The sequence below is a fragment of the Physella acuta genome, unplaced genomic scaffold (genome assembly GCF_028476545.2).
Source record: "Physella acuta isolate Inbredline_101_S28 unplaced genomic scaffold, ASM2847654v3 ptg000131l, whole genome shotgun sequence".
Classification (NCBI taxonomy): domain Eukaryota; kingdom Metazoa; phylum Mollusca; class Gastropoda; family Physidae; genus Physella; species Physella acuta.
Window position 1 is genome coordinate 651,010 of NW_026731650.1, and position 13,776 is coordinate 664,785.

The following is a 13,776-nucleotide window of genomic DNA, read 5'->3' on the forward strand; positions in this document are numbered from 1 at the left end:
CAGATGGGGGACAGCAATCCAACTAGGAGAGAAAACTCGTTAGATGGGGACAGCAATCCAACTAGGGGAGAAAACTCGTTAGATGGGGACAGCAGAAAAAACCCAGATATATTGTTAAAGAAAATTAAGCTTTATAATGTAGCCTTTTAAATTAAACATTTCAATCTGCAACTTTATTACTTAGTTTTTAAATTGTTGTGAAAATTACAGTATTTAAGATAAAAGTGTTGTTTCGCATAAAAATATAAACATATAACAATCTTGAAATTTAGAAGTACATAGTAATATAGATCACAGCTAAGAACAAAAAAGTCGACTCAATATTTTGTGTAGCTTTTTTCTAAATTTATTCAGTTTCAATATATTCTATTGGCACATTATGTCAAAAAGCTACACTGTATAATTTTAAAAAGTTCTTTTGTATGTGAATTACAATAATGAAATTACACAGTTCTAAACAAAATGTCATATCTAAATCTCAAGAACAATGGAAGAAAATATAATATACAGTTATCCCCCTCTGTTAGTGAGTGATCCTATTGCAACAATAAGTAAAAAAAAAATCAAAATGCATGTTATAACTTTGTTTTTTAAATATTGTATTTCTTGCAAGCCGCAACATAAAATCAGCACTGTAAAATTTGTTCATGAAAGAATTCTACAGAAGTAACATTTTAAAATTACAATATTAGATAATGCAATCACAACCATCAGCATTAAAATACATCAGGATAGATTTAAATAGGAAGATTTACCAATACTGTAGGTTCATTCAACAAAGTCTTAAGAACAAGAGCTCGTCAATTGTTTTTTTTATTACAGTCAGTTAAAAATAAATACAATGAAATTAAAAATTGATTTTTTTAACAGCAAAATCATGATAAAATACATAGATCTAGTAGAAGAACTATATGTATGTATAATTTTTATCTTGACTAGTCATCTTATTCCAAATAAACAACAAAAGTTAAAGTTTCAACAAGTTTGAAATGTTCAGGTATCGTGAAATCACTTCATTACTTACTAATACATAAAGTACTTTATTTTAACTGAAAATCTGAATCATGGTGCATTTATTAATGAAAATATTAGATCGGTGCTTCTCTGGGCTCCACTAGTATCTCATTGATTGCCACATGTTTGGGTTGGGAAACAGCGTAAACAATAGCTCTTGCGACATCGCTAGGTTCTAGGATTTGGACTTTAGCACTGCCATCATATTTAGAAACAGCCTGGAAGGTTCAGAAACAAATTCTTTATTGACCCAGTACAGTAAAAGAAAGATCTTTAACTTTAAGTAGTTTTTAAAAACACTCTTAAATTATGATAAATAAATGATTAGTGAAAAGACATAAATATGGCACAAAACAAAAGCATTTTAAGTGAAAAAGTGTAGCACAAACCTCTGTATCAGTTGCATTAGCTCCTATAGGTGTTCTGACGTCACCAGGTTGGATACATGTAACTTTAACACCCAGTCCTGACATCTCATGTCTTAAAGCTTGGGACATACCTTCCACAAAAAACTTGGTTCCTGAATACACAGCTAAACCTGGGAAACCCTGAGCAAAAAAAAACAAAGATGCAAAAAGTTATCCAGATTTTTAAGGAGAATCAATAGTTTTTTACTTTAAATAAATATTGCCATACCTTTCTCCCAGCATCTGAGGAAATATTGACAATGTGACCTTTCCCTCTCTTCAGCATCCCTTCTAGCACTGCACCTATACAGTTAGTCACACCCTAAGAATGGAAATAAATTGGGTTCTTCAGTGAGAATTACTGAAAGATTTCCCAACTTTGTCAAATTCTTCAGTGACGGTTACTGAAAGATTTTCAAAGTTTTTTTAAATTTATATGCCAAAAATCACAAGATGTTAGCAATGCTTACTTTACCTTGCAGTTGACATCAATCTGCCTTTCCCACTCCTCCTCATGCAGGTTTTTCATCATGGTGTAGTACATGACCCCAGCATTGTTGACTAGAATATCTATAGGTCCTACGGATGACTCGGCTTGCTTTACAACAGATTTTACCTACAGTAAACATATACAGCGACTAAGTTTTAGTTTCTATTTCTTTAATGACATAAAAAAAAATATTTAATACAAAAATTGTATCTATTGTATTTACACTTTTACATCTCTCCACAATTTAAAAAAATATCTGGATCTGTGCAATATTTCTTTAAATTTTTTACTGCTAATTTTTAGTTTAATTTTGTATTCATACTTAAAAACATAGTTGCAAATCATTAGCTTCGTATGAACTATTTCTTGTTAATATCAACCACTGCTGTATCTGATGGAATTTATCTCAGAACTACATTGAAATGTTGTTCAAAAGCTTCTAACCTGCGTCCTATCAGTAACATCAGCTTTAAAAGCTACAGCTTCTCCTCCATCATCTTTGATAGTTTTTACAATATCCTGCAAGGCTTGGTCTCGTCTTGCAACTAGAATCACCTTAGCCCCAGCAGCAGCTAAAGCTGTAGCCGTGGCCTGGCCTATTCCACTTGATGCCCCAGTGACTAAAGCTATTCTGTCTGCTAAAGGGTGGACAGCTGGGGAGCAATGGGTACATGTTGTAATCAAAGAAAACCTACAGGAGGCATGCAGGCTGCAGAGAATGAAATACTAAAAAGGAAGTGGGGGTTGATGTGGCACATCCTTAAAAAGGCAGATAGTAACACCAGTTGACAAGAGCTAGAGTTTAATCCACAAGGAAAGGGGAGGCTAACTATGTGATGGGAGATAACTTTTGATGGAAGGGAGCCAGACTGTCATGGGTGGAGATAAATAAGTTGTTTGTTGGCTAAGTGAAATGAAAAAGAAAGTTTGCAAACTATTAGAATATCCCATAATGATATCACTGGAATATTTTTATGTTCTACCTGACAAACTAATTACATTTAATTAACAGTAGGCCTATATAAATCTAGTGTGCAAGTAAAACATTTTTCTCTTGTTTATGATTAACACAAAACTAAACATATATTTCCTCTTTGATAATCAAAAGCACTGTAAATTAATCTGCAGATTTTGTTTCTGTTGTAAATAAAAGTCTACATCATTTTTATGCTAAATAAAAAACACCTACAGTTAGCACTTTTCCTTCGACCAATGACATTCCTGCTAGAGAGCTCTGTGAAGTATGTCCGTAACAGTCTAACATCAGTGTAGGGGTACAACATCCCCAACTCTGTGAGAACCTTGTGAAGAGTTTCATTATTGTATGTGCTCAGGTTGGGCAGGAAGTGAGCATCCCTGAGAGAGACAAAAGTCATCATAACATGGCATGGGAATTCACCACGACAGAAGAAAATAAGTTACGTCAAATCTTTGCAACCTTACCCAATGTAGGACTCTAAAACAGGCTCCATGGCTTCAACACTTGGAGTACTTGAACCATTGGTAGAGGCTAACTCTTGGATTACTCTGAGTAGAAGGAAGTTAGTTGTTAATTTCTATTAAATATTTAAATAATATTAAAATCCAAGGAAATCTTCAGAGACACATTTTAGTATAATGTTTGTATTATCATTGTAAGCATTAATAGTGTATTAGTTTAAAAAAATAACTTATTTTCATTGGGAGTTATTTTAAAAATATTATTGTTTGTTTCAAAAGTGGGCAGTATAGTAGGAGTTACCTGACTTTCCATTCATCAAAATCTAACAACTGCAGTGGGAAGCCATGACTGTTCATCCACTGAAATACTTGTCTGAAAAGTGAAAACAATGTAAAGTCAATTTAAACTTTAATAAAGTGAGAGTAACTGCAAAATAGTCAACTATAAAAAGATCATAGTAATAGAAATTAAGTATGATTAAATTGTGATAAAGTATGTATAATAACAGCAGTTTATTAAGCACAGATTCCTTACTTGGATTTCATTGGCTTATCATTGACCAGATGCAAAGTTTTGCCCAGGGCACAGTCTGGGTATTGAGTCAGTTTTACAATAACACTGGCAGCAAAATCTACGGGTGTCATCTCCATACTCCAGTCCAAATTTGGTGCCAGACCAGTTTTGGCACAAGCCTGAAGTAGCAGAAGTGTGAAATCTTGAGGGTTCCAGTAAGCTTTTTTGGAATCTCCAGACAAATTACCTGAAAAAAATTTTAATATCAGAAAGGGAACAATTGCATGTCAGGAGCACCAGTAAAAAAGATACTAAAAAAAAAAACCCATTTACATTAAAAAATAAAATTAGATTTGATACATTTGGATTTTGAAACAATTGTTGCTTGCATACTTGATAATGAGTATGATGAGTGTACTATGTAGTTCAGAGATTGGCATCACATAAGTTTAAAATAGTTAATGAAGAAAATTTTAACCTGGTCTATAAATAGTAACAGGGAGTCCTCTGTCTCTAGCTCTTGCTACCAGCTGCTCAGCAACCCATTTGGACTGGGAGTAGCCATCAGTTAACTTGTCAGAGAACTTTGAGATGTCTGCATCTTCCTTACACCTTACCATGCCATGGGGGAAAACTCCATTGGTGCTATGGGGAGACAAGTCATTTATTTTGCTGTTAATTTGTAACTTCTTATCCATATGGGTTTTTAATTGCTGGAGTTTCATCTCATTCAAGTTTAAAAAGCAAATGTTAAAATTTTCACCATTGGTATTTTTGCACGAATTTAATTCAACAATAGACATTTTAAACAGATATGAATAATGTAATGTTGTATGGTGTTTATATTATTAGACAATGATATACCTAACATAATGTAAAGCTTTAACCTTCCCAGTTGAGGCAAACTGTATTACATTAGCTGTGCCCATGACGTTAGGTCCATGTAGTGCCTGGAAAATTTTAATTAGTTTTAAATATCAGAAAAATATTAATTAGTAATTTAAAATTTTAAAATAAATAAGCAATTTCCTGTGTAATCAAATCGTATGTTAGATCTATATTCCAGAAAAATTTCAAACTATTAAAATTAGTTTTTAAAGCAGTGTTTTAGATGTTTGTTTAACCCTATTAATGTTTAACACAACATTAAAGTCCAATAACCCCAACAAAAATATTTTTTTTAAATTGATAAAAATAAGGGGTGGGACAGTTAATTAACACATCTGTATTCATACTTACACTGTAAGGATATGCCAGATTTACAGATGCAGCAGAGTGAATGACAAAATCAATGTCAGTGCATAAGTATGTATAGTCTTCTTCACTCAGACCAAGACGCAACAGGGAAACATTACCTAAGAAATGACAGGTAACAGGGAAACATTACCTAAGAAATGACAGGTAACAGGGAAACATTACCTAAGAAATGACAGGTAACAGGGAAACATTACCTAAGAAATGACAGGTAACAGGGAAACATTACCTAAGAAATGACAGGTAACAGGGAAACATTACCTAAGAAATGGCAGGTAACAGGGAAACATTACCTAAGAAATGACAGGTAACAGGGAAACATTACCTAAGAAATGACAGGTAGCAGGTTAAAGCTTTAAACTTGCTTACCTTAGAACATACGCTTACATTTTTATAGAGAAAATTGATTCTATAACATTTATAATTGCAAATAAACAGGATCTTTTCTTTCATTTGTAAATCAAACTGTGTGGATATAATACAATATTTAACAAATTCTTACTAAACATCTTATGAGTTACTTTAATTGGATTTTAAGAGTTTAATGAAAGCAAATTTTGTAAAAGTAAAAATAAAACAGCCTTACCCCTAAGAGCAACAGCTCTTTGGTTCAAAGCTTCTTCAATGAGAGCCTGGTCATCAGTCTCTGTTGATTTATCACTGGAAAGTATCCCATACTTCCTCAGTGTTGTCTGAATTCTGTCCAGCGCAGATCTTTGTGGCAGCTCACGAACCAAACAGTAGACTCGAAGCTGAAAACAAATAATATATTCACCAAATAAAAATTCTGTGAAGTCAGCTTTTGTTTTTTACTCCAACAATCGTCCCCACATTATATACGTACTAGGTAGTAAAGAATATATATTAGAATTGTCTTAGCTGATACAATAAATCTCACCTTAGTATGCAAAAGAAGCTCTCTTAGTATAAAAGACCCTAAGAACCCAGTAGCACCAGTTAACAGAACTCTCCCATGATTAAAGTGGTGGCCATGTTGGAACGTACGCCAGAAGGCACGCAGCTGCATATCCAGGCTGAAATTAGGTTGAAAATAGAATCAAAGATAATTACATTTTAAAGTAAACTTTTGAAAGGGATATTGGTAAATAATAGGAATAAATAAATTTAGAGCAATTTAGAAGAGATAGCAGCAATATTTACTTTGATACACCTTGATCATGGCGAATAACTTCAGCATTCAAATCTATGGTGGGCTCAGAAAGATCACCATTTGTGTTTGAACGTGCATCATCTCCATTGCTGCTGGCCATACGACCATCAATCAGCTTAGACAAACTGGCAACTGTTGGATACAGGAAGAGATCACGCACTGCCAGGTTTACATTAAACTTTTTCTTTGCTCTCTGTAGAAGTTCTGTGGCCATAAGAGAATGTCTGAAACAAAATGTATAGCTTTTTACACTGGGTAACAAAAGTTTGACTTTGTTGACACATCAAATAGATCCATTAAATCTACAGGGATAAAACCAACTTTTCATTGAAGGCATTCAATCAATTTTAATGTACCAAATTATATTTTGATTTCAAAAGGTTGATTTTTTAAAAATAATTGTTCTTAAATTTTTATATAAATTTTAAAAAGTTTGATATTTCCTCATTTAGATTATTTTTAAAAAATACAGCAATTATTGGCACATAAACACAATAGTTAAATGCAGATTTTTTAGCTTTAGCATTTAAAGTAAGACAGTACATTTGATATTATGCCTACGTTAAAGCTGCATGAGAAAACTTGTATGTGCACTCACCCACCCAGGTCAAAAAAGCTTTCCTGAATGTCCACCTCTTTCAGCTGCAGGACTTCTATCCAGATTTCTGCCAGCGCCACCTCAGTGACTGTGGATGGTCTCCCCTCTGCACTGATTCCCTCTATTTGCTGGGAGTTAAAATCTGGTAATGCTGATTTATCCAACTTTCCTGTTGCTGCCACTACAGGTATACTGAAAGTAGGTCAGAACTCTTACATACCTTGAACTTAGATATGCAATGAGAAAATAGTAAAATTATTAGCAGGGTACAGGTTTTATCAAGTTTTTTCCCACAAACCTTTGAAGGAATAACACGTATGATGGTATCATGTAGAAGGGCAGTCTCTTCTTAAGTTCAGCCCTGACCTCTTTTTTTGTGGTCTCCCTCTCACAGACAATATAAGCCACAAGAAATTTGTCATCGCCTTCATCCCCTCGCACCAGCACAACACAGGCCTTCACCATTGGCAGGGACAGGAGACATGACTCAACAGCCTGGTCAAAAAATTGTGTGCAGAGTTTTTCATCTGAATAATCTACATAGGATTTTGCTGATTAAAACTGAGAAGGCAACATTTAAAAGTTACCTGAACTTCAATGGAATATAAACTGAGAAGTAAACATTAAAAAGTTACCTGAACTTCAATGGAATATAAACTGAGAAGTAAACATTTAAAAGTTACCTGAACTTCAATGGAATATAAACTGAGAAGTAAACATTTAAAAGTTACCTGAACTTCAATGGAATATAAACTGAGAAGTAAACATTTAACAGTTACCTGAACTTCAATGGAGTATCCTCGTATCTTGACCATGGAATCCACACGGCCACAGATCTCCAAGCTACCCCCAGACAACATGTAACCCCAGTCTCCAGTCCGATACAAGCGTCTGCAAAAAACATTTATTTCTAATGAACTTCAATTACTTTTTTTAATGTAAGCTACTAGCATCCATTGTTTAGGCATTAAAGTTAAATATGGGGAAATGTATGACAAATAATTATAGATGCCCAAGTGGCCCAAACTCAAAATCTCAAACAATTTGACCACTCTAAAATGTTTCATCCCCCACTCACTTTGGTTGTCCATCCACCTCCATGGTGATGAATCTTTGTTTCTGAACCTCTGGTCTATTGAGGTATCCTCTAGCTAAGGCTGGACCACTTACATAGATCTGGTAAAGCACATTTTTTATCATATTTAAATACATTTATATTCACATGTTTAATATAACAAACAATCAACAGCTTTACTTATTAGTGATTTTGAGGCAACTGATTTTTTAATTTTTAACTTTAAAATTGAACCACAATTTTTTTTTAAACTTACCTCCCCTGACATTCCTACTGGTTGAACTTTGCCCTCTTTATTCAGTATAGTGATCTCTGCCCCTTCCATTATGTGACCCACGGGGCAAAATTTACGGGCCATTAAAGATTCCTAAAGTAAGTGAATTGTTTATTTAAATTTAACATTTGGTTTTTCCAATGCTCTGATTTAAATTTTTCATTACCTTTACTATGTTTGTTTATGATGAATGAATTGGATGAATGAATTAGATGAATGAATTAGATGAATGAATTAGATGAATGAATGTAAAGATGAGAGCTGGTACCTTAAACTCTCTGTAGTACTGGCTCAAGTCCTCACAAGCTACATCGTGACACTCGGATATACTGTACAGATTTATGTAGCGCACCCAGGGCATGTAAGTCATGCAGCGATCCAACAGCGAAGTTGTCACCACTTCCCCACAAAACCAAATCTGGCTGGATAAACAAAAGGAAATTATTTGATACATTTACACACTGTTCCTAACTATTTTTTTTTTTAAATTACTCAGATGATCTCTACAACATGGTTAACTTGTTTGATGTTATGTAACTATAATGTAATGTACATTTGGTTTTTATTGAATTAAACAAATTACATGGTACCTTCCACAAGGGGGATAAGCCAGTGAAGTAATGAATTAACTGAGTCTATCAAACAATAAGTAACTTGCAAAACCAAAGCAAAATCACAAGATTAGTAAGAAGATTTCTTTATTAAGGATTATCAGGTTAATCTGAGGATTTTCTTGTAATGGCAAGAGAATTATATAGGCCAGGACAATTATCTGCAATAAAACTACACTTGATCCAAACTATTGACTGATTACACTGTCAGTATGCAGTATGTGAGCACCAAAGACATTTATTAATCCATTTTTGTTGAAGCAACCTTTATAATTATATGTGCTTTTTGATATAAGATGTCTAAGGTTATCAGATACTTGTTCTCACTCAAGATTTATCTTCACAGATAGGCCAGAGAGAGAGATCAGTGAGAAAGTGGACCAGGTGTCAGAAAGGTGATGGTAATAATGTTAAGACATTTTCTGATAACACTTTCAGACCAGTAGGCCTAAACTGGTGGAAGTTCAATACAGTCATCTTCTATACACTCCTGCTTAGGCCTACATAATGAGCTACAATAATTGAGACAACAATAATAAAGAAATCATGAGCATCAATCACATGGACAACACAATCCTTAATCACACTGAACACATGACCCACAATCACATGGACAACAATCCATTCATTACTGCCCACATGAACCACAATTACATGGACAATACAATCCATAACAACATTGACTATTTGAAACCCCAATCAACACAGCTTAATTTCTGTCTGTGCATTAGATCACAAGTGGAAGAATTAGGTTTTGGAAGAGTTATTAACCTTTAAGAATTACCTCCCCTGTAATGTAATAAATTTCCAACTTGGCACAACAACTAAATGTGAAAATTCACATCTTTTGGTGGATGATAAGAGATATAGCAGCAACAGAAAAATGAAAGCATTACGTGATGTATACTTACCGGACAGTTTTGAAGCTTTCTTTGAGTGTTTCAGGCGAGATAGTGTTGACCACAGTCTCCAACAGGCTGGGGGTGAAGAGCATGCGGGTGATGCTGTGTTTAGCCAGGAAGTCGCACAGGAAGGGTGGGTCGTACACCACGTGGTTGCTGATGATGTACAAGGGGACCCCTTTCATCAGGGGCCTCAACATCTCCCACACAAAGAAAATGTTGCAAGCTTCACGATCTCCCTCGGAGTAAGGGAAGTAAGTGTGTCGATGATGGTAGGAATACACAGCACCTCGCTGTGGGCAAGTGATACCTAGAGAAATGGATTTTTAAATTAAAAAAACATAAAAATAAAGATCAATTTTAAATAAATTGCTTCTAAATCCCCAACCATCGTCAACAGTTAAGGTATTTAACAGGTTCAGATTTAAAACAACAAAATATTCACTCAATCAATTACATGCAGTAATTATAATCAAACTGTGTTTTTTAATCCATATCATTAACAATTATTAGAACAAAAAATATACCTTTAGGCTTGCCAGTTGTGCCTGATGAATAGACAGTGTAGGCCAAACTGTCAAGATGAGTCTTGGGGTCTTGTAGAGTTGCCTGTTTGTCCTTGTTTTCTGCATCAAATGATGACTGCCAGCCTTTTTCAAGCACCAGAACCTGTTTGGCTAGATCGAGGGAAAGAAATGTAGGAGATAATGTATTTTTAACTTAACTAGTTCTGAAGTTTGAAATTTCAGAAATATTATAAAAGTTCCAGAAAAACAAAATAAATGTAATTTTTTTCTTATGACTGAAAAGAAGTTGCTGAAGTTCCCCCCCCCCCCCCTCCAGCAATATTGTTATGATAGAGTTCTATCAACTTACAAGGATATGTATCAAGTTTTGGTGCCAGATCTGGGCTAGTGATGACAATGGTGGGTTTGGAATCTTCCAGCACTGACTCCAGCATGGGAGTTGGGTAAGAGGTGTCAAGAGGGAGATAACCAGCACCTAAAGGGAGATAAATCATACATTTTACCATGAATGTACTTTTAGTTTCACAAGTTAGATACATTTTCATATGATCTCACAAAACCTATGCGTGGATAATACATGATCTAAAAAATGTTTACAAGTTGAACTTTTTATAAACATGTATCTTGAAAAGAATAATTACAGAGCATTTTTTTTAAAGTCGATGTAGATTCAACATGTTACTTAAAATTTTTAACTAAATTGCTTAAAATAAATACTAGAAATATACTGTAACATTGTGTGGCGTGTGGTTGGAAATATGTCCTACCTGCTTTGAGAATGGCAATATAGGCAGACACAAAGTCGACACTTTTCTCCAGATAAATCCCCACAGAAGTCTCCGCCTGAACGCCCAGAGTTTGTAGTTTGACAGCCAGGATGTCTGTCCATGTCTGCAGCTGGCCAAAACTTACAGTCAAATCCTCTGTGGACACACATTGATATCATGATATGTGATCTACAGCTACACATTCAACCACCAGTCAAATCCTCTGTGGACACACACTGATATCATGATATGTGATCTATAGCTACACATTCAACCACCAGTCAAATCCACTGTGGATACACGTTGATATCATGATATGTCATCTACAGCTACACATTCAACTACAATTATACACACCCTTGTGGTATCAAATCCTCTGTGGACACACATTGATATCATATGTGATCTATAGCTACACATTCAACCATAATTATACACACCCTTGGGGAACCTAAATATTTTCTAGGTGTAAAACTACACTGTGAATAGAGGTAATGAAACCCACCTTCTGGCCTAGCAACAGCTAAACATGAAACCCACCTTCTGTGCTAAGAACAGCTAAACATGAAACCCACCTTCTGGCCTAGCAACAGCTAAACATGAAACCCACCTTCTGTGCTAACAACAGCTAAACATGAAACCCACCTTCTGTGCTAACAACAGCTAAACATGAAACCCACCTTCTGTGCTAACAACAGCTAAACATGAAACCCAACTGGGCTCACAACAGCTAAACATGATACCCACCTTCTGTGCTAACAACAGCTAAACATGAAACCCACCTTCTGTGCTAACAACAGCTAAACATGAAACCCACCTTCTGTGCTAACAACAGCTAAACATGAAACCCACCTTCTGTGCTAACAACAGCTAAACATGAAACCCACCTTCTGTGCTAACAACAGCTAAACATGAAACCCACCTTCTGTGCTAACAACAGCTAAACATGAAACCCACCTTCTGTGCTAACAACAGCTAAACATGAAACCAACCTTCTGGCCTAACAACAGCTAAAAATGAAACCAACCTTCTGTGCCAACAACAGCTAAAAATGAAACCCACCTTCTGTGCTAACAACAGCTAAAAATGAATCCCACCTTCTGTGCTAACAACAGCTAAACATGAAACCCACCTTCTGGCCTAACAACAGCTAAAAATGAAACCAACCTTCTGTGCCAACAACAGCTAAAAATGAAACCCACCTTCTCTGCCAACAACAGCTAAAAATGAAACCCACCTTCTCTGCCAACAACAGCTAAAAATGAAACCCACCTTCTCTGCCAACAACAGCTAAAAATGAAACCCACCTTCTCTGCCAACAACAGCTAAACATGAAACCCACCTTCTGGGCTAACAACAGCTAAACATGAAACCCACCTTCTGTGCTAACAACAGCTAAACATGAAACCAACCTTCTGGCCTAACAACAGCTAAAAATGAAACCAACCTTCTGTGCCAACAACAGCTAAAAATGAAACCCACCTTCTGTGCTAACAACAGCTAAAAATGAAACCCACCTTCTGTGCTAACAACAGCTAAACATGAAACCCACCTTCTGGCCTAACAACAGCTAAAAATGAAACCAACCTTCTGTGCCAACAACAGCTAAAAATGAAACCCACCTTCTCTGCCAACAACAGCTAAAAATTAAACCCACCTTCTCTGCCAACAACAGCTAAAATGAAACCCACCTTCTCTGCCAACAACAGCTAAAAATGAAACCCACCTTCTCTGCCAACAACAGCTAAAAATGAAACCCACCTTCTGTGCTAACAACAGCTAAACATGAAACCCACCTTCTGGCCTAACAACAGCTAAAAATGAAACCCACCTTCTGTACCAACAACAGCTAAAAATGAAACCCACCTTCTGGGCTAACAACATCTAAACATGAAACCCACCTTCTGTGCTAACAACATCTAAACATGAAACCCACCTTCTGGGCTAACAACAGCTAAACATGAAACCCACCTTCTGTGCCAACAACATCTAAACATGAAACCCACCTTCTGGGCTAACAACAGCCACAGCATCTGGAGTCAACAAGGCTTGCTTCACAAACTGTTCCTGTAGGAGACCAGCCTTTTCATACTCCATTTTGTTTTTGTTCAGGTTACTTTTACAAGTCAAAAAAATTACAAAACTTTAAATGTTCTCAGAATTTGAGTTCTTGTCCTTAAAACCTTGTGATGCACAAACTGTAAGATTAAAAATAAATAAAAATATAAATTAGTTGCAACAATAGGTTGTCTGGGGCTAATAAGGACAGTTATTAGATATTACACAAAGTTTTCTGCATCCAATGATGACTGCCAGCCTTTTTCAAGCACCAGAACCTGTTTGGCTAGATCATGGGGAAGATAATGTAGGCCCTGCTTTCAAAACTCAATAGGAGATTGTGGTGATGTAATGTGCATGAAAGGTGAATACATGGAGCGGATCACTGCATGTGTGTATGTATCATGTAGTGAGACGCGAGGCCGGGTGTGTTGACGTGTATGTTGTTGTACGGAGTGAACGAGGGTACAAGTGAAGCGACTGGTCGGGTGACAGTGGCTGTGTTGTGAGCGAGAGAAAGGTTGTGTGTGGGAATTTATGCGGGGGGGGGGGGGGGGGGGCAGTTGAAAGTTGGAGTGAAAGCAAACAGGTTGATGTGGGACTAGGTGATACTGTGATACCTAGCCTCAATCGTGTTGGTTGTGCATTCTTTGAGATCCTGACACCCTCACAGA

At 35.9% G+C, this 13,776-nt stretch overlaps 1 protein-coding gene across 1 annotated transcript; it reads right to left on the minus strand.

The window, feature by feature from the left end:
* Positions 1-335: 335 nt before the first annotated feature.
* LOC131935076 (uncharacterized) lies at positions 336-13,187 on the minus strand. Its single transcript, XM_059291366.1, has 26 exons — positions 13,051-13,187; positions 11,045-11,200; positions 10,627-10,752; positions 10,278-10,427; positions 9,760-10,060; positions 8,506-8,659; positions 8,220-8,330; positions 7,967-8,064; positions 7,668-7,779; positions 7,187-7,383; positions 6,889-7,080; positions 6,281-6,514; positions 6,018-6,153; positions 5,706-5,871; positions 5,105-5,220; positions 4,730-4,815; positions 4,344-4,510; positions 3,887-4,112; positions 3,653-3,724; positions 3,355-3,438; positions 3,101-3,267; positions 2,356-2,564; positions 1,897-2,037; positions 1,651-1,743; positions 1,404-1,562; positions 336-1,232 (listed from the first exon to the last, which is right to left on the minus strand). The coding sequence occupies exons 1-26, from the start codon at positions 13,139-13,141 to the stop codon at positions 1,089-1,091; spliced, it is 3,888 nt and encodes a 1,295-aa protein (XP_059147349.1). The 5' UTR covers positions 13,142-13,187; the 3' UTR covers positions 336-1,088.
* Positions 13,188-13,776: the final 589 nt, after the last annotated feature.

What these genes read in the sequence shown, in the direction of transcription:
- LOC131935076 (XM_059291366.1), bottom strand. Translation starts at nt 13,141, where the DNA reads ATGGAGTATGAAAAGGCTGGTCTCCTACAGGAACAGTTTGTGAAGCAA. An exon ending in TCGAAGGAAAAGTGCTAACT is followed by an intron (nt 2,565 to 3,100) that starts GTAGGTGTTTTT and finishes ATTGCTCCCCAG; the next exon opens with CTGTCCACCCTTTAGCAGAC. An exon ending in AGATTGATGTCAACTGCAAG is followed by an intron (nt 1,744 to 1,896) that starts GTAAAGTAAGCA and finishes TTCCATTCTTAG; the next exon opens with GGTGTGACTAACTGTATAGG.